We start from the raw sequence: 21,548 nt of genomic DNA on the forward strand, positions 1-21,548 counted from the left end.
TTTTTTTTTGCAGCATTCTGCCTGACCTTACATTCTGTCTTCACTCCCATGAGGATGGCGGTGATGGTTTTTTATTTAAAAGAACAGAGCAGTTTCAAAAGTAGTTCTTAAGTTTTAAAAAAGAGGACTTGCAATATCATCATCATCTGCTTACAGTATTTGTATGCCACTTTTCCACAAAATTGTGCCCAAAGTGGTTCACATCACATGCGATCACTTAAAGTACAACGGTTTTTTTAAAAATGCATATTAGAAACAATTAGAAATAATATCAATCCATTAAAAAAATAATAATCCATGCACATTTTATTTATTCCACACTGTCCCCGGCTGCCCTCAATGTTCAAGAAGCTGTATATGTGACAGGGTTGCTGTTTTCTGGTCAAATCCCAGTACCGATACAGTAGTTTGGATACAGCACCAACTTGCAGCCTAGAGAAAACAAGCTGCACTAATGTTAAAGGTAAAGGTACCCCTGCCCGTACGGGCCAGTCTTGACAGACTCTGGGGTTGTGCGCCCATCTCACTTAAGAGGCCAGGGGCCAGCGCTGTCCGGAGACACTTCCGGGTCACGTGGCCAGCGTGACATCGCTGCTCTGGCCAGCCAGAGCCGCACACGGAAACGCCGTTTACCTTCCCGCTGGTAAGCGGTCCCTATTTATCTACTTGCACCCGGAGGTGCTTTCGAACTGCTAGGTTGGCAGGCGCTGTACAAGAAACAAATACTTGGACCAGTAAATTAGCTAAAGGGAGGAACTGGTGCTGTTTTGCATGGCAGTTACGTCCCTATGGATGGTGCTGTGACACAGGTGCTGGAGAAAGTGTAGTGATGCTGTCTGAGACGATGCATATTGCAGCCAAGACCTTTTGGTAAATGTATCTTCTTGCAATATTGCTTTCAACAGCCTAATCTTACCCTGAGCAATAAGATGTGCAACACAAAATATGGAGGTTTTTATCCGTTTTATTATAATGTACAGTACATGCATGGGGAAAGTGCACCAAAAAATCAGAGCAAATTAAAATATGACAATAGGATATATTTCAGGCAACAGAGATGTCATTTTGGTAGTGCCAGTTTTATTTGCCAAAAATGCATTGATCTACAATTAGGCATATGGTTCAATAATGTGTTCTCTGTGTGGCAATATCTCCTGTATTTATTCATCAGAACTCTAAAGCCACTTCAACAGCAACATTAAAATATAGCTTGCTATCCCTAGTATGCATTTTTTAAAATGGCAAATGGAATTTGTCTCATTACTAGATTATATCACAGCAATAATTCTCCTATTGATATTTTTCAAGCACCTTGCAATCCACAGACCTAGCAGCATGAAAATATAGAAAATCCCAGGTAAATGGATACTATATTAGTTTCAAATCTTTAAGCTGCTTTTAAACCAACACCTAGGACTATTACTCTGTAAAATAAGTTATGGAAAAGAACACAATTATCTTCATGGTCTGACAGTATTCCCTCTAAATTTATCACTAACCCTAAGACAGAAAAATGTCAGTTGTCTGTCTTCTTGTTATGGCTGCACAGGACTTTTAATCTCAACAGTAGAGCTATTGACAGGCTACCAGAGTTGTGCTCAGGCCATTCACTGGGATGCTACCTAGACTGAGCTAAGCTAAGAGGCATTTCTCATTCCTGCCTGGCTTCTACTGCCCTCATCCCAAAGAGTAGAAGCTGCTTTGTTAGGCCCTATACCTCCACAATAATATTTAGTCTTTTGACATGGCAACTTCACATCTTTACAAATTAAATTACTAGCTGTAATAAGCCAATGCTTGGTGAGTGTCTGTTGTATGCAGTTAGCTCATTTTACTACAGGGGAAAGTTTGGCAATCACAACTTCCCAAGATGCAAAAGTTAAATTGGATACCCTTCATCTGAGCCATCACATGTGGGCAACAACCATCAGATGAGAAGGGAAAACAGGTTTCCAAGAAAATAAGAATTCATAATAAGGAATGCTCAACAACAGCTTAGAGATGTCTTTCTGACAGTAAATATTCCCTAATCATGAACACAAAATATTGCACTTAAAGAAACGTATTAGCGTATTTGAACAACCCCAACCTGGCAAACAATTAAAAAATGAAATTAAAAAACAACAGCATGCATTTAAAACCTTTTGAAGTACATGACATGCACTTTTATGGCAGCTCTTTGCATTTTGCAAAACATGTACATTAAAGCCATTATAAATATTCCATATTATACAGGTATGAAAGGCAGTGGAAAACAGGCAAATACATAATGTTTATCTTTTTTCGGTTTTGAAGAAGCTGAGAGGTGAGAGGTAAATATGCTAGAGTTGAAGAGGAAAAGTAGAAGTTTGCCACTACTACCCTTATTTCAGTTGTACCAACTAAGTTTGTTTCTAACCAATCCCCTCACCCCAAACAGCTCAGAAGCATTGGAGATCCAGGAGATTTTTATATGGCTTTCACTCAGTAGCTCATCAGAAAGAGCTTGGCAATTGCTCCTATCAGCATAAAACATACCTTTCCTAATTTGCACTCTGTTTGACTTGCACCTATGTCTGACAAAACACATGCATGATGGGTGACATAATTAGCAACAGAATAGTCTTGCTTGGCACTTTTGATGGCACCATCTAAAAGTACTGCCTCATTGCCTGTTCCATGCCTGTGTTGAAGTGCTTAAGATGTCACCACAAGTTTCTGCTGGCTTTTGAAGGATATGTAGGGGGGGGGGCAGGGAGAAAAAGCAGGTGGCACTGTTCATATTACCAAACACACTGGAAGCGATAGTCCTATAATTACGTTTGACCATTTGTTTTGCAATCAACCGTCCCTGAACGTAAAGGAGGAAATGGAACATGTCTCCCAATACCACACACACAAAGAAAAATTATAAACCAATATCCTCTTAAAAACCCATTAAAAGTTGTCCTCAACTTTGTGGTTTCGAAAATGCCATTAAGTTAACCTTTAAACAAACCACACCAATGTTTACTCTCAAAATGGAACATCTGGTGCATGCCTAAGTTGAACTGACTCGATTCCAGTAGCAACTGGTGGGGTGGCAAAGGGCTGTTCTCCTGCTTTCCAAACACAGAATGTTGTTGCCAGCTCCCGAGAGGGAGAGGCACAGGGAGCAAAGTGGCATGGTGGCAGAACCAACCCAGCACTCCTACTGCCAACCCAAACCACACTGAGCTTCCTGCGCCTTCTCCCTTCCCCTCTCAGGAATCAGCAGTGGCACATGGTGCTCAGAAGGCAGGTAAAAAACCTCGCCCTATCTGGGCTGCGCAGGTCTAAACAGCACCCTCTCTGACTTTTCCTGCAGCCTTCCCTGCAATGATAGCCTCCAAATATTGGCAGACTACAACTCCCATCATCCCTGACCACAGGCCATGTTGGGTGGGACTGATGGTAGTTTGAGTCCAACAACAACAGCTGGATGGCACTAAGCTGGGGAAGAAGACTGTTGTAGTGTAAACCACACATTCTGTTGCACAGCACGTGTTTGTGAAGAGAAATGCTATATTCCCTTTAAACAATACCTTTGAGAAGCATTGTGAAGAGATACCAACCCACATAAAAATAAACAAACCTTTAAAACGTCATTAGAACGTCGTGCTCTTGCACGCTAGTGTAGAAAGAGCGGCCAAACAGAAACGAATGCAATCCGGGCTTGATCTTCTCAGCTAAGGCCATTATTATGTTAAGGTCACCCTCTGCCCTCAAGTCCAGGTCTATCTTCAAGCTACGGAGCGATTTAAAAGGCTTCTTGCCTTTTTGCCTGTGGGAGGAGAGGGGAAAGTATGGTTAAACAGAATGATTTCAGTGTGCCAAGAAAACACACTGCTTCCTTTAGCTTTATACTTACGTATCGTCTTCTATATATTTGATTAGGGTTAAGGCTTTTCGGTGAAGGATTAACAAGAACTGGGCGAGGAACACACGCCTCAGGGACAATCCCGGTTTCAAATGAAAGACCTGTTAAGGATTGCCACATAAAAGATCAGTACACATTACATTAAATGGGGAAAGAGGGGAAAGGGTTCTGTTTAATGGCATTCTCTCGCATGGCTCAGCCCATACACTGCCTTCTGTTATAGACTAGTAAAATATACATTATGATAGGAGTTGGTTACACAGAGGACAAGCGTGGATCTTGCAGGGACTCGGGGGGCAGGGTGCAGTACATCTCAATGCTCTTCATGCACACATTATGCACTTCTGTAGGAACCACTGGTAAGGGCACGCTACCCACAGTTTCTGAAGAAACAGCACTGTCTGCCAGTATGCTGCTGGGCCACATTTAAGGTTTTGCTGATGGTATACAAAGCTCTAAACAGTTTGGGACCAGCTTACTTGAGGGACTGCCTGTTCTCTTATGCACTTACCTGGCTACTACTGTCTTCAGGAGATGCACTTTTGGCTACTCCATATACTCCTTAGGTTCACTTCCTAGCCATCTGGAGCAGGGCTTTAAGCACTGCTGCAGCTAGTTTATGGAATTTCCTTACTCCCTTTGGATATCAAGCAGGCACACACAGTACAGTGGTATCTCGGGTTACATATGCTTCAGGTTACAGGTTAACCCAGAAATAGTACCTCGGGTTAAGAACTTTGCTTCAGGATGAGAACAGAAATCGTGCTCCAGTGGCGCAGCAGCAGCAGGAGGCCCCATTAGCTAAAGTGGTACCTCAAGTTAAGAACAGTTTCAGGTTAAGAACGGACCTCCAGAATGAATTAAGTACTTAACCCGAGGTACCACTGTACTGTTTTCGGCCCTTGCTCAAGAAGTGTTTTATTTACTTAAGCAGGCTTTCCCTGCACTGTGACCCAGCCATGTGCCTTGCTGAAATTTTCTATTTTATTACGTTTCATACTGAAATTTTCTATTTTAGTGTTTCGTTTTGTGAACGGCCAAGTTTTAGAAAATCATACTGGTTTTCTTATATTCCTGATATTTATATGCTGAGTGGGATGGGATTTCTGTAAAGAAAGAGTGGAGAGGTGGTTCGTTCTTGCTGCAACAGCCACTCTCAATCGCAGTGTTTTACTTTTACCTGTAGGAGGTAAATGGCGGCAGCAACTTATAGCAAATGTAAAAGGATGCACACAGAAACACATTTGGGCGAGGATTAAACCTGCTTCCTTTCCTGGTAATTTCAGCCATTGAGAATCAAGTCTGCTCAGGTTCGTAGTTCTGCTGTGTTTGTGTTTGGCAATGCTGAGAACCAGCTTTTGCAAAGAAAGAGATTATGCAGATGCACATATTTATGTATCAACAATAAACATAAAATATTTGAGTGAATTTTTGGCCCAAGTCCCATAACTAACTTCAGAAATTTCACTGAAGTCAGTAGTTTGTTAACTGCTGATGCTTCTACAATTACAACTACAATTAATCTGCTAAATGCTAAATGCATACTGAACAAAGACATTTTATTCCTACATCCCTTAACTATATTTGAAGCTTTCCTGCACTTTCCCAGCATTGCCACATGACTTGACTTTAGAGTGCAAATACAGGGAAAAGACAGGCAGTAGGTAATTAATCTCATTAGTATTAGATTAGCACATCTTCTTTGAAATCACGCTTTAAAATACTACAGAATGGAACCACTTGAGTGGTGTTTTTTAAGGCTACAACTACACAAAAGGAACTCATTAAAAAAATCAAAATAGGTGATATATCACTCATCAGTTTTAACTCATTAGAATGAACAGTTACCTGATCCAGAAAGGCTTTTACTAAAGTGTCTTGGTGAAGGACATCTTGGAAAACGTTCCTGTAAAAATACAGAGGAAGCATGCAGTAATACGCTGAGTTTCATTCACAATGCAAAGTTGAAGTACCATTCGGTATCTGTAATCGATAATTCCTTACAGCATTTGAAAACCCAGAAGTCCCACTGTTCTTATATGTGATCTAAAATATAAAGTAGGGCTAGTAAAAAAAAAATCATGCAAAAATAGCAGGCAAACTCTTCTATATAAATACTTTTATAGAAGCACACAATACTTTGTATACAAAATGAGACTAAACTGTGCCAATTGTAATTAAAGGATAACCCATGACCAAGGCTGGCTCATGACTTGATAACTACAACCTCAAGTGCTAATTTGTGTTTATGAATGAGCTATTACAGACCAAATACCAGAGAACTTCTTCTCTCATCATCTCAAACACTATGGGTGGAACTCAGTGTCACACTAAGGCAATCGTTCCATCGGTACAAGCATTTCTGCTTGCTATATGGAACCCTCTCCTCTGCCACTGGGGGTTCTCCAGATCCTCCAGAGCAGATCTGGGAGAGGCACAGGTGGGCAGAGACGGGAGAAAGCCCAAGTGTGCTAGCAGAAGACCTTGCACAGGCTTTCGATAGTGTACCTGGTTAGTTGAATCTGGCCCTGCGTTTTTCAGTGGAGCCATCCCATATACATGCATGTATAAACCGGACCCGTATGTTGAATGAATTGTGCGACAAGTCTACCTGATCACTTCTTGCTGCTAGTTTATGAAAAAAGCTAAGAAGCTTCCAAATCTTGTAGAGGATAACCACTTTGGTGATCCTACTTCTCATGCCATTAGCCTCCCAAAGGATGGCATCACAGAAAAGTGTTTAGTGGAGACAGGAATCAAATTCTCATAGCTATGGAAGCATCCTAAGAAACTCATAGGGAACAAGTGCTCAGTTGCTTTACAATTCTTGGGGGAGAACAAAAGACTCCCCATTCAAAAGGTAGGCTCTAACCCGTGCAAAATGGAAAAAAAATGACTGCTGGCTTTCAATATTGGTGTGAATGAATTCAGGCTTGCTAAAGAGGTTAAAAGCAACAAAAAAGGCTTTTATGGGTATGTTCGTAGCAAAAGGAAGAAGAAAGAAACAGTGGGGTCACTCAGAGGAGAAGATGGTGAAATGCAAACAGGGGACACAGAAAGGGCTGAACTCCTCAATGCCTTCTGAAGAACAATGCCCGACCTGAAGAATTTGGAGCAAATGATTCAGCAGAGGAAACACAGCCCAGAATAACTAAGGAGATAGTACAAGAATACTTGACTAGTTTAGATGTATTCAAGTCTCCAGGGCCAGATGAACTGCATCCAAGAGTATTAAAAGAACTGGCAGATGTGATCTCAGAACCACTGGCAGTCATCTTTGAGAATTCCTGGAGAACAGGCGAAGTCCCGGCAGACTGGAGGAGGGCAAATGTTGTCCCTATTTTCAAGAAGTGGAAAAGAGAGGACCCAAATAATTACCACCCAGTCAGTCTGACATCAATACCAGGGAAGATTCTGGAGCAGATCATTAAGCAAACAGTCTGTGAGCACCTAGAAAGGAATACTGTGATCACCAATAGTCAGCATGGATTTCTGAAAAATAAGTCATGTCAGACTAACCTGATCTCGTTTTTTGACAGAATTACAAGCCTGGTAGATGAAGGGAACGCAGTGGATGTAGCCTACCTTGATTTCAGCAAGGCATTTGACAAGGTGCCCCATGATATTCTTGTAAAGAAGCTGGTAAAATGCGGACTTGACTATGCTACCACTCAGTGGATTTGTAACTGGCTGTCTGACCGAACCCAAAGGGTGCTCATCAATGGTTCCTCTTCATCCTGGAGAAGAGTGACTAGTGGGGTGCCACAGGGTTCTGTCTTGGGCCCCGTCTTATTCAACATCTTTATCAGTGACTTGGGTGATGGACTCAAGGGCATCCTGATCAAATTTGCAGATGACACCAAACTGGGAGGGGTGGCTAACACCCCAGAGGACAGGATCACACTTCAAAATGACCTTGACAGATTAGAGAACTGGGCCAAAACAAACAAGATGAATTTTAATAGGGAGAAATGTAAAGTATTGCACTTGGGCAAAAAAAATGAGAGGCACAAATACAGGATGGGTGACACCTGGCTTGAGAGCAGTACATGTGAAAAGGATCTAGGAGTCTTGGTTGACCACAAACTTGACATGAGCCAACAGTGTGACGCAGCAGCTAAAAAAGCCAATGCAATTCTGGGCTGCATCAATAGGAGTATTGCATCTAGATCAAGGGAAGTAATAGTGCCACTGTATTCTGCTTTGGTCAGACCTCACCTGGAGTACTGTGTCCAGTTCTGGGCACCACAGTTCAAGAAGGACACTGACAAACTGGAACGTGTCCAGAGGAGGACAACCAAAATGGTCAAAGGCCTGGAAACGATGCCTTATGAAGAACGGCTAAGGGAGCTGGGCATGTTTAGCCTGGAGAAGAGGAGGTTAAGGGGTGATATGATAGCCATGTTCAAATATATAAAAGGATGTCACATAGAGGAGGGAGAAAGGTTGTTTTCTGCTGCTCCAGAGAAGCGGACACGGAGCAATGGTTCCAAACTACAAGAAAAAAGATTCCACCTAAACATTAGGAAGAACTTCCTGACAGTAAGAGCTGTTCGACAGTGGAATTTGCTGCCAAGGAGTGTGGTGGAGTCTCCTTCTTTGGAGGTCTTTAAGCAGAGGCTTGACAACCATATGTCAGGAGTGCTCTGATGGTGTTTCCTGCTTGGCAGGGGGTTGGACTTGATGGCCCTTGTGGTCTCTTCCAACTCTATGATTCTATGATTCTAGGATTCTAATATTGCTTGGGTAAAGGTAAAGGTAAAGGGACCCCTGCCCATTAGGTCCAGTCGTGGCCGACTCTGGGGTTGCGGCGCTCATGTCGCTTTATTGGCCGAGGGAGCCAGCGTACAGCTTCCGGGTCATGTGGCCAGCATGACTAAGCCGCTTTTAGCGAACCAGAGCAGCGCACGGAAACACCGTCTACCTTCCCGCCGGAGCGATACCTATTTATCTACTTGCACTTGCAGTTCGTGCTTTCGAACTGCTAGGTTGGCAGAAGCAGGGACTGAGCAACGGGAGCTTACCCCGCCATGGGGATTCAAACCGCCAACTTTCTGATCGGCAAGCCCCAGGCTCTGTGGTTTAACTTGCTTGGGTAATTTGGTCCTAATTTCAGGGCAGAAATTTTGCCTGGATGGCAAAACGGAACCGAAATGTTATCTAGACACTGCATTTAAACCATGATAGGTGTCAACATCTGAAATTCTGCAACTCTACAGGAACACATACAGATCAGGGGTGAAGCTCTCGTCCGTATGGATAATGGTATCCTGAGCCATCTCTTCATCTGAAGTGGCTCTCCAGAAAGCTGTTAGCTCGGATCTCATGTACCGCCGCTGGTTATAGATATGTTCGTGGCAAGGAGGCATCTGTTTCACGGTGTTGATATCTACATCAATGTGTGTGGTAGGATACGGAGCATACATCACTTGACGGAAAGGCAGCGTAAAACTTCCAGTGCCATCCTGTCACAGTGAAAACAATTAGTCCAGTTACTAAAAAAAAAAAGTCAGAGGAATTAAAAACTATAAGGCACTATCAGATTACAATTTGAAACATTCTGATTTATTGTCATGATATGGCAATAAATTAGACAATTCTCTCTCTCTCTCTCTCTCACACACACACACACACACACATATATATAGATCGGGGGTCCCCAAACTAAGGCCCGAGGGACTCGTTTATCCAGCGCATGGCGACACCTGCTGCTTGCTCTTACCAGCGCTGCACTGCGCAGCTGCCCACTTCCGGGTCAGAGGAGCACCAGAAATAGCTTGTGCGCATGCACGAGCGTTATTTGCGCATGTGCAAGCATGCACATCCAGGTCGGAGGCCAGTGCACATACGCACAAGCTATTTCCAATGCTCCTCTGACTCAGAAGTGCGCTAGAAATAGGGTGTGCACTCCCCCGCCCTCCGCGCGATCGGCGCTGGAGACACCGGCCCGAGGTGCGCTAAGTTTGCTGACCCCTGATATAGATATATACATATGTCACACTGAGGATGTGTTCTGTATGGACAGCACTCAGCATCTTGCAATTCAATTCTTAGCACATACACAGTCCCAACAAATTCAGCAGAAATCCTGGAATTGTAGAATTGGAAGGGACCCTGAGGATCATCTAGTCCAACCCCCCTGCAATGCAGGAATATGCAGCTGTCCCATACAGGGATCGAACCTGCAACCTTGGCATTATCAGCGCCAAGCTCTAACCAACTGGGCTACTTAATCCCTTGGGTGCAGGGTTAGGATTTTTGCCTTGATGTGCGTGGACATAAGCTTAATTGAACTTAGTGGGGCTAACACACGAGTAAACTTGCTTACGGTTTGAATTATAAGAGTTTGAATGTTCTCCATACAGAAAGTAGACTCTGTTACAGCCTTACATTTGGGCTTACTTACGAGTAAACATGCATAGAAACTCCACAAATGCACAGGAGGCTCCAGATTGTGGATAGCGAGTGCCCTTATAGAAAACTCAGAAGGAAGTATTCCACTGAAATCACTGAAATTTTTGTGTTTGCAATTACTTTAGCCGCTTTTTTTTTTAAATGATATTTATTAAGTTTTACAAAAGGTAAAAAGACAACAAACAATAAACATCAAAAATACAAACAACATCAAAAATCATAAAGAAAAAAAAAGAAAACTTAGAAAAGATTCAACCTATTACTAAAAATTAAAAAGAAAACTCTGGTTCATTTTAATAATCTTCCAAACCTTATTTTTCTTACTTCCTCTCACCTTCCCTTCTTGTATTCCACTTTAAAAGTTTTTTCAGCAAGCTCATTCATATTCATTTTCATCCTTTATCTTTCCCTTTGTACTCTTACTTATCTTAATCGCTAGAACCTCATCATTTCATTTACACTGCCCTTAGCACTCATTACTTTAGCCGCTTTTATATATGTTATACTGTAATTCACTTCATGGTGCCTACTGAGAAGTGATTCATAAATGAAATTTATGACTGTGTTAGAGAGGGAAACACAACTGCAGTTTGTAGTTTTGTTCACTGTTGTTACCAGTTTTCTTCCCTCCACCCTGGGGATGGTTTTTTGGGGCAATTATTGCTTTTAAAGGTTTTTAAAGTTTTAAAGGTCCAGTTTGGACTGCCATTTTTTTTAAATAAAAAAACCCAACCTATTTTTCACATTAAAAATTTCTAGTCAATTACCAGTATCACTTTCAGAAAAAGATTTCTCCAGTTTCCACTATATGACACATTTAAGTGTGAGAAGAAAAGGAATTGATTTATCTTTATACTTCATAGCAAGAGAAGAACAGACAGGAAAGGGAAAACATTTTCCTAAAAAAAATAGTAGTTGTGTTAATACAAATTAGCAGTTTAATCTATGCTTCCTTTGTCCTGCTGGATAAATGCTTCCAACTTCCTCACTTCAAGGAAAAACCTACCAGAAACCTGTATTTTAATTTTAAAGGACATTAATAAAGATGCTAACAAAATAAATAAGTGATTAATCTAAGCACAACAATACTTCATTTGATTAGAAAACTAATGACTAAAGTTACTGGCTCCTGACAAAATGTAGTTGAGCAAATCCAAGACCTCACCTTCAGTAATCCTTGCACAAAAAGCCCCGATTCATACTTAAAGGAAGTTTCATTTCTACACAGCCTAGAACACTTTCGCTCTGCTGAAGTAAGAAAGAGGCACAGCGTCCGTACTATCTGTAATACAAAAATACTGTAAAAATACTTATAGGCAGGGAAATTTAGCAAAGAGAAAACTTGCAAACGGAAATTGTTATATGATATAGTTGCTACTTGCCAATTACAGGAACCCAAATAACTTTTTGCCAGTTATATTGTCATTTTCTAAGTACACAAGCTTCATATTTTGTTGCTAGAATAATCCCTCCCCCCTCCCTTTACAGGTAATACTGTATATGAAATCAAAGGACTAACGCCTATGATTTCTGGCAATATATTGTTCTGCCTGGTAATCTAACCTTTATAAGATAGGAGGTGCTTACTTTATTAACTTTTTCTGCACTGCTTCCTATAACTACCGAGCAGCCACAGGTCTGCAAGTGTGAACTGATGGCTCTGCAAATTGAAAAGAGAGGCATACAAAATAATATGACATACTTAACAAGAAGTTTACATGCAGCAGCTAAAAAGACTTTGCAAAGCGTTTTATTGTCAACAATACTAACGTTTCCAAATGTGGTATGTAGTCTGTACTAATATCAAACACCAAGGGCCAGAACTATATGGTTAGTTCAGCCACCTGAAATTAACTTACTACAAATTTAGACTTCAGAAAAAATTTGCAAAACAAAACAAAATTAAAGGATACCAGCTACTCACATTTTTGTGTAAGTGTATGAATTGCCTTAAACTCCTATGTGAATATCTTGTTTTACTCTGCAGTAATCATTACAGGACAGGAGTCGTGACCGACTCTGGGGTTGCACACTCATCTCGCTCTATAGGCCGAGGGAGCCGGCGTTTGTCAGCAGACAGCTTCCGGGTCATGTGGCCAGCATGACTAAGCCGCTTCTGGCGAACCAGAGCAGCACACGGAAACGCCGTTTACCTTCCCGCCATAGCAGTACCTATTTATCAACTTGCACTTTGAGGTGCTTTCGAACTGCTAGGTTGGAACAGGGACTGAACAACAGAAGCTCACACCGTCGTGGGGATTCGAACTGCCAACCTTCTGATCGGCAAGCCCTAGGCTCTGTGGTTTAGACCACAGCGCCACCTGCGTCCCTGAAAAGAGGCTTGCTTATAGGCAAAAACCCTAACAAAAAATAAAAACTATTTTTTCTTCCCCACTCATCAAGTCACCGATCGCCTCCCTCTTTCTCAAAATCTCTGCTTTAGAAGTAAGTACTTTCCCAAAAGCAAATGATCATACTTAAGAAGAAAACCTTCGTGACAGCTGTCTCCAATGTCATCATCACTAAGCACCGTGTCACTTATCTGGAATGTGATAAAAGCACAAGGAGGGAGATTAGTCACGGTGTATACGCGACAAATGACAAACGGCCCAGGAACCAATCCTATTTTAATGCAAAAAAAATACTGAGATTTATACAAAATAAGGATGTAGACGAAGTCAGAATTTTAATACATTTCATTTATTCATTTATTTTCTATCCTGCATCTTATTCCAAAGGAACTTTATCATCCAGGGACCTGCGTGGACACAAGCTCCAATCCTTTCTCACAATTCAAGCAAGGAAGAGAGTGACTGGAGAATTAAATGTTCATTGCTTTGCCTGTATAATCCCCCACCGCCAGCTTTACAAGCTCCACACCCACCATTGTATCAGTATATTTGTTTTTCTGATGCATTAATGATCCAGTAAAAGAATGCCTAGGATCTAAAAAGATCCTACCTTTGAACTCTCCCTAGATTTTTTTTAAAACAAACACCTGTGGAATGAATCACAATTCTGATAATTTTTTGCACTTTAAAGAGCTACGTACAGACCAGACCACATGCAAGTAATCCGGTACAGTTTAAAAGGTGTAGTGATGTTTGTGAGACGTGCCCTTGGCTGCGGGTCCTGGAAGACCTGCTGTCTGCCTTGCAGGCCTTTTTCCATCTGGCCTGGGAAGGCAGGGCCTGGACTGACTCCAGCTACAAAAGCTGAGAATGCGGAACAGATTCTTGGGCTGGGGTGTTGTTTATAGAGGTTTGCGGGGGCTGGGGGCGTTGCTGTTATTGATTTTAATATTTGGTATCTTTATTATAGATCTTACTATGGTTTATATTGCTCAATTTGGTGGTGCGCTTTTCAATGTTTTTGTTTAAGACTACTTTTGTTAGTTATGTATTTTTTCATGTTGCAAGTAGCCTTAAGCAGGGTTTTAACTCTTGAAAGGTGGGCATGCAAATAAATTGATGTATGTATGCATGTAAAGGTAAAGGGACCCCTGACCATTAGGCCCAGTCATGATTGACTCTGGGGTTGCGGCGCTCATCTTGCTTTATTGGCTGAGGAAGTGTACAGCTTCCGGGTCATGTGGCCAGCATGACTAAGCCGCTTCTGGTGAACCAGAGCAGCGCACGGAAACGCCGTTTACCTTCCCACCAGAGCAGTACCTATTTATCTACTTGCACTTTGACGTGATTTCGAACTGCTAGGTTGGCAGAAGCAGGGAGCGAGCAACGGGAGCTCACCCCGGTGTGGAGATTCGAACCACCAACCTTCTGATCGGCAAGCCCTAGGCTCTGTGGCATGTACCCTGGTATAAATTCTGTACTGTACTGGCCACAAAACCCCACAAAGCTAGAAATCCATTGACTAATGAGCTGAAATTCTTTTTATTAAAGGCACTTCAAAGAAAGGTGGAAGAGCTGCTTCTTTTCATGAAGCAGCTAACAGTAAGACTTACATCTATTTCTTCTGGCACGCTGTGTGATTTCATAGATGAAAGGAGCTCCATTACAGGAATAACTTCCCCTGTCAGCATTGGAATGATGCTCTGGCCCTATGCAATAAATAATGTTTTATGAAATAAAAAGCAGAGCGTGTACTTAAAGATCAGAACCTGAATAGGGTGAACATCTTTTGGAGAGGAAAGAGTAACAAGAAACTAGTAAAACAATTCAATGTTATGGAAGTAGATGTCTGCTTGTGTGTCAAGACTTCACCTTCCACCCAACCCAACAGCTTTCCACGTCCCCTATATCTGCTCCAGTGGGTCAAGTCAGTTAGTCGAACCCATTGATTTTAATGGCTCTGCTTAGAATATAACTTAAGTTTGATTCAATGCTTTATTTTCCAGATTTGTTCCAACCTAACAGAAAAATTACTTAGTAAACCATGAATATAATTTTTGAACTGAATGCAATTTTCAAACTGTGTTTCTAAGCTCTTGTGTTAGACTACTTGGTTAAATAAAATTCAAGAGCCTGGGCAGATATAGGACAAACAGAGAAAAATGAATAAGTTAATATTGCTAGAGTTTACAGCTGATAAAGAGAAAATACTTGTGGTTTCATTCCTTGTTAAGTACCGTTTCCCTAAGGTCATCTACAACAGGGATGGGGAACCTTTTTCGACCCGAGGGCCACATTCCCTACTGGGCAACTTTTTGGGGGCCATATCCCAGTGGTGGGTGCGGCCAGAGGCAAAAGTGGGTGGAACAGTGACAGTAAATGTTCCTTTTGTTCAAGCTCGTTTCTGTACACATTCACACATACCCTTCTATCTTCCATGCAGGCAACGGAAAGGTGCCATCAGAATTCAAGGAAATATTACAGCCAGGCAAAAGCATTTTAGGCGGGTGTGAAGCACAGCTAAGTGAGAAGTGTGAGCTGGGGAGGGGGGGAGTTGGAGAAAGTCCCAAGGGCTAGACAAAGATGCCTGGAGGACCACATTTGGTCTCTGGGCTTGATGTTCCCCAACCCTGCTCTATAATAAACCCTCTCCCAGCCAGCTGTAGCCCAAAACACATACACTGCCAGTTCTTTTGCCTGATAAACCAATGATCTAGTAAGATCTTGTTTTGACAGGAGGTTGATGGTAAAAATAAACCGAAGAAGCCACCACCTTTAAAAAAACACCACTCTTCATTTAGATGGCCTGTGTACAAAGAGAATAAAATACCACTCAGAATTCTACTTCACTCCACAATGGCATGGAGTGGGCATATGCTTTTTTCCCAGTTTGCTCAGTGTTTCTATTCCATCTCCATGGAAATCATTCTCTTATAGAAAACGTTCCCGATACCCAGAGGAACCCGCAGTAGCAGCTTCTACAGATGGATGTGGTTAAATGAGAAAGGAGCAAGAACACTTGTAATCCTTCCACTTGAAACTGATGGGACATGAAGAGTCAATATTGAAATGTGCGCAGAGTCTCTCCGCTTTCATCATTCTTACCTGGTCTTCCATTCTCTCTGTGCCCTCCAGGACAGCCTTCTGAATGTGTTCTTGCCTTTCCTAGGCATGGGAAAAATTGTTATTTTTAAAAGAAAGGTTCTAGTACATGTGTATATGTTTTAACCCACACACTGTACAGCCAATGTTCTATAAAAAGGCATCAGATTCACAACGACCCAACTAAGCTGCAGTATCTTAGTCAAAACAAAATCACATTCAATTCTAAACAGGCTAAAAGAAGATCTGTGTTCAGCCATGATCTCAGTGAGCAGCCTCAGTCTGCCCAGATGCTTTCAGCCTAACCTAGTCAGTTGAGCTCTTGTGAGGTAAAATGGGATAATACCACCACATATGTATGCTGCCTTGAGCAGCTCTGTAGTTGAGTAGGTTCCAACAAACAAAAAAGAGAAAAACTTCTGATTTGAGTGACTTACTTCAACATAGTTGCACTTCAGATCATAAGATTCTTCCAGTAAAAAGCCCAAGTGTCACATTCTAAAATGAACTAGAAAGATTATACTTCTTGGAAAGACCAATACCCTGGATATTTATCAAAGTAAAGCCTTGTGCACTGTGTATTTCTTTTGCAGGCAATGATCAAGACAGGGTGCATGAGAGTAAACCACCTTGTTATTTTTCCATCAAAGTGTGGTTGATAACTATTTAAATAACTGAAATAAATACACATGGCCATCAAAGTCTTGAGCAGCGTATGAAAAAGCCATACATGTATTTTACTAAGTAAAAATAACACACACTATAAAAAATGAAGATTGTTCTTGTGTTGTTGTATGTCATGTTAAAGTTCTGTGGGAATTGCACCTCGCAGATAGAGCAAAGTGGGTTTGTGTGTGCAAGGAAAAGGCTTACTCTTGTGTAGACATGGATGAGAGTGTCAGGGCTCCCAAAGTCAACAGCAGGAGAAGGAAGATTTTGAATTTATTTGGCTTGATCACCATCTGCTGGCAAGTATTATGCTTAGCCAATCACAAGGCTCCAGACTTAACAATGGTTACCATGAAGAAGTAACCTACCTTATGCATCCATATCCGTCCTTTTCTAATAATATGTGTTAGCCTGTCGACACATACTCTGTGAAGGGGAAGGTAGAAGCCAAGCTCACTTTGTGGAAGGATTATCGATAGTCCATACGTACTTCTGTCCCCGTTCCAATTCCCATCAAAAATTAAGGACACGATAATGACTCCTTTCTCAGCCAAAACAAAAAACTTCACGTCTATTGCGCCACTTTCTGCATTACGAAGTATTTCCCCATTCAGAGTATGGTTTGCAAGAAATGTTATTTCTCCATCACTGAGAAGCTGCTGGTCTGTTTTGGGGGCCCAGATGTGCCTGACCCTGGGACCAAGAATATTGTCCCAGTAGGCAAAAGTAGCAGCCAGCAATGGGGACTCTCCACTCAAGGCAATCTCAGTCTTGGCAACAGCAGGGGAAGGAGGAGGACACAAAGCAGACATGGCGACCCCAACTGTCACATGACCAATACCGAAAACCTAGAGTTTGAACAAAGCAGAGAGTGAGCATAGCAGGATTCATATAAAACATCTGTCAGTAATATATACAACAGAGGTACCATATTTAAAGGTAAAGGGACCCCTGACCATTAGGTCCAGTCGTGACCGACTCTGGGGTTATGGCGCTCATCTCACTTTACTGGCCGAGGGAGCCGGCGTACAGCTTCCAGGTCATGTGGCCAGCATGACTAAGCCACTTCTGGCGAACCAGAGCAGCGCACAGAAACACCGTTTACCTTCCCGCCGGAGCAGTACCTATTTATCTACTTGCACTTTGAGGTGCTTTTGAACTGCTAGGTTGGCAGGAGCAGGGACTGAGCAACGGGAGCTCACCCTGTCACGGGGATTCGAACCGCCGACCTTCTGATCGGCAAGTCCTAGGCTCAGTGGTTTAACCCACAGCGCCACCCGCATCCCATATTTAGCACTAGTGAAATTGATGCTATGTCATCACATACCAGTATCAGAATAGGAGATTAAATACGTTGTGGTCGTACTTCTAGTAATTAAGGAACTTCGGAAGCAGTAGGAAGTGCATCCAAGTAAACATGCTTAGGATTGTGGTAATACAAAAGAAGAGTTGCTCTCCACTATAACTCCTTATGTAGTAAGTAACATTTCAACAATTTTATAAGGGCTAAGAATCCACACTTACTTGGAGTAAGCCTTATTGAACTCAGAGAGATGATTGCACAGCTAGCAGAATAACTCTGAGACAAACCATGCAATGCTTCTGCTCATACAGTGGAACCTTGGGTTGCGGACGTAATCCGTGATGGAGGCACGTCCGCAACCCGCAGCGTTCGCATCCTGAAGCGCCGCGTCTGCGCCGGTGCAATTTGGCGCTTCTGCGTAAGCGCGAAGCACGATTCAGCACTTCTGCGCATGCGGCGAAACCCGGAAGTAACCCGTTCTGGTACTTGCAGGTTTCCCGTGGTCGGCAACTCGAAACCTGAAGCAGCTGTAACATGAGGTATGAAATTGGTGGTAGGATGAGAATCATCAATTTATAATAGCAACATCAGCCAATAAATAAAAAGCATAACAGAAAAACGAAAATGCTACTTTAAATAATGTTTCCATGTTATAACACCAACAAATGCATGAAGCATTGAGGGAAGCAGAAGGAAATCAATGTCAATGCTTTTCAAAGTCATATTCTCATGCAAGCAAAGCAGTTCCAGTGGACTTTGTGTTGAAAGCCAAGAAGGAAGTCATGCAATAGTGAGGAAGTTCCGTAATGAAATGCAAGTTCCATGTTTTCAACATATTTCGCATTGATTTTGACCTACATTGCAAGCAATCACATGACTATAAACAACAGCATATGACTGTCTCAACGCATTTAGTCAACCTGAGAGCAACTTCAACTAATTTCAGCTGAATTTACTTCTAAGAAACAAGACTGATCTGATTACAGCCATAATATAAACATACTAAAAAACTTGAAACAGGAGTCTCTGTATCTGTATACACAACTGATCTGAACACAAAAAGGGGAAAAAATAATTTCAACCAAGAGATTTCAAATGCTGCACACAATGGAATTTTTGTCAAGGCTGCCAAGAAAAAATTATTTCAATTCTGCTTAACAAGTTTTAATTATCAATTGCGACGATCAAAATTATTTCAACCTTGCACTTTCAGACGCGTGATCAGTTTTCAATAATGTTACAATGGGAAAATCAAAATCTAAATTGCCATGTACATTCGGGCAGAGTTATAGACCCACACAGAACTGGTTATTATGCGATCAGGAGCAAAACATCTGAGTTGGGAGAGGCTGTGTCCGATTTGGGCGCAGCGTTGGACAAGCAGTATCTGAAAGCTGCAGACACTGAGGCGCAGTGTCTGTGAAGCCCTTGTTTCTGGGAGACTGCTCTCTTTTGGATTGCGTTCCATCATGTTCATAACTTGATGGGTGCTGATAGATGGATCGTGCCCTGCGGCAACAGCACCCCACCGCAGAATCAAAAGCATAGAAATTAAGCTGCAAGGCCTTGTTTTGAGCAAGACAAGCTATGATGGCTAAGCCAGGCAACCCCAAACTTGACCCTCCAGCTGTTTGGGGACTACAACGCCCATCACCCCTGGCTAACTGCACCAGTGGTCAGGGATGATGGGAATTGTAGTCCAAAAACAGCTGGAGGGCCAAGTTTGGGGGTGCCTGGTAAGCCCCCAAAATTTCCAACCTCCAATCCAGTAGCCTTCGGTGCCATGGGCGTAGCCAGGATTTTTGTTGGGGAAGGGGGCAGGCTTTATGTTGGGGGGGGCAGAACCTCAGTTAGTTAAGTATTTTTATTGATTTTCATTTTTTTTAGGGGGGCAGCTCCCCTCCCTGCCCCCCTTGCCTACGCCCATGTTCGGTGCACCTGGAAATCTTCCCTGCTCTTGAAAACGAGCACAAGGAGGCTGAGCAAGCGCACCATCCTGCCATCTCAGTATCCAGCCAGGTAGCCATGGGAACCCCCACGAGCAGGATCCAACCCTGCGCATCGGCGGCACAATTTCGGCACACCAGCCTGAAGAACCCGCCGCCGCCGCCGCCGCCGCGGGACTGGGAGGAGACCCACCCACCCGCAACCCCACCGCACCCACAGGTGAAACCGACCCACTCACCCTCAGACGTCAACGGAAAGGCACGCGGCCACCTGAGAGCCGGAAGTATCGCCCCGTCGCCCGCCCGGGCAGCCCTCGAATGTAAACACAGAGCATGGGAGGGCGGCCAGCCACTGCGCATGCGCGCCGACCGGCCCTTCGGAGACAGAGATTCTCTCACCGCTCCTATGAGGAAACGGAAAGCCGACGTAGAGGTACAGTCGTGTGCGCTACAGACTTCCGGCTCCCCAGTTCCAGTCCTTGTTGTTTCCAAGTGTTTTACAGTACTGTATATTGAAGCTCAACATCAAAAAAAACGAAGATCATGGCCACTGGTCTCATCACCTCCTGGCAAATAGAAGGGGAAGAAATGGAGGCAATGAGAGATTTTACTTTCTTGGGCTCCATGATCACTGCAGATGGTGACAGCAGCCACGAAATTAAATGACACCTGCTCCTTGGGAGAAATGCGATGGCAAACCTAGACAGCATCTTAAAAAGCAGAGACATCACGTTGCCAACAAAGGTCCATATAATTAAAGCTATGGTTTTCCCAGTAGAGATGTATGGAAGTGAGAGCTGGACCGTAAAGAAGGCTGATCGCTGAAGAACTGATGCTTTTGAATTATGATGCTGGAGGAGACTCTTGCATGGACTGCAAGAAGATCAAACGTATCCATTCTTAAGGAAATCAGCCCTGAGTGCTCACTGGAAGGACAGATCCTGAAGCTGAGGCTCCAATACTTTGGCCACCTCATGAGAAGAGAAGACTCCCTGGAAAAGACCCTGATGTTGGGAACGATGGAGGGCACAAGGAGAAGGGGACGACAGAGGACGAGATGGTTGGACAGTGTTCTGGAAGCTACCAGCATGAGTTTGACCAAACTGCGGGAGGCAGTGGAAGACAGGAGTGCCTGGCGTGCTCTGGTCCAGGGGGTCACGAAGAGTCGGACATGACTAAATGACTAAACAACAACAACATATTGAATAGAATAGCGACAAGCATTTTCCACACCCGGGAATGAGGGGGGCAGGAATTCGCACTCTCGTATTCTCAGGAGCCCTGCCTTCTTTTTGCTCCTGGACACCGTTGCATGAGGGGGAAAGGATAAGAAGCTCTTGCGGAACGAAGTTCCCTTTCAGGCTTTGAAATTATGCTGATAATAGATTCATAGTATTGTGAAGCTGGAAGGGACCACAGGGGTCATGACAAATTTCCACTCACACGTGTAAACAAAGGGGCAGGGAAAGCTAGCCTTGTGCATTTAAAAGCCTCACGACACGATGGGCAGCTAAAGGGCCCCATTGTTTATTCCCTAGGTTAAAGGTGCTTCCAGCCCTCCTGCCCCGCATATGGAGGACGCTAAGTTCTGTTAATTGGGAACCGAACGTCTGGGATAAAAACCCTCATTGAGAGACTCTCTTAAGCCTAACGCTATAAGACCCGCCTCCTCGGTGTTTGGACAGGTGAGTTCCCCCGCCCCGCCCCCCTTGCTGGTTCTTTCTCCCTTTACAGCTGAGGCAGCTCAGTCGATAGAACATGAAACTGTTAATTTCAGAGTTGTGCGTTCGAGCCCCGCTTTGGGCAAAAGCTTTCTGCATTGCAGGGGCTTGGATTAGGTGACTCTCATGGTCCCTTCCAACTCTTCAGAGCTATGATTCTATGAT

The 21,548-nt window shown here is 43.1% G+C and overlaps 1 protein-coding gene across 2 annotated transcripts; it reads right to left on the reverse strand.

Moving 5' to 3' along the window:
* Window positions 1-946: 946 nt before the first annotated feature.
* Window positions 947-20,041, reverse strand: C9orf72 (C9orf72-SMCR8 complex subunit). Of its 2 annotated transcripts, none has more exons than XM_079959548.1 (11): window positions 19,902-20,041; window positions 16,782-17,261; window positions 15,748-15,807; window positions 14,256-14,351; window positions 12,769-12,833; window positions 11,879-11,951; window positions 11,457-11,573; window positions 9,107-9,342; window positions 5,726-5,783; window positions 3,869-3,978; window positions 947-3,781 (listed from the first exon to the last, which is right to left on the reverse strand). In XM_079959548.1, the coding sequence occupies exons 2-11, from the start codon at window positions 17,223-17,225 to the stop codon at window positions 3,595-3,597; spliced, it is 1,446 nt and encodes a 481-aa protein (XP_079815674.1). In that variant the 5' UTR covers window positions 17,226-17,261; window positions 19,902-20,041; the 3' UTR covers window positions 947-3,594. The 2 variants fall into 2 exon arrangements, with proteins under 2 accessions (XP_079815674.1, XP_079815673.1); XM_079959547.1 differs by lacking the exon at window positions 19,902-20,041 and adding an exon at window positions 19,655-19,676.
* Window positions 20,042-21,548: the final 1,507 nt, after the last annotated feature.

The sequence above is a fragment of the Podarcis cretensis genome (genome assembly GCF_951804945.1).
Source record: "Podarcis cretensis genome assembly, chromosome: 17".
In the NCBI taxonomy this organism is placed as follows: Eukaryota; Metazoa; Chordata; class Lepidosauria; order Squamata; family Lacertidae; genus Podarcis; species Podarcis cretensis.

Coding starts and splice junctions, on each gene's coding strand:
- C9orf72 (XM_079959548.1), bottom strand. CDS start 17,225: ATGTCTGCTTTGTGTCCTCCTCCTTCCCCTGCTGTTGCCAAGACTGAG. Junction 15,808..16,781: donor GACGGATATGGATGCATAAG/GTAGGTTACTTC, acceptor TCCCATGCCTAG/GAAAGGCAAGAACACATTCA. Junction 11,952..12,768: donor CACGAAGGTTTTCTTCTTAA/GTATGATCATTT, acceptor TTCAATTTGCAG/AGCCATCAGTTCACACTTGC.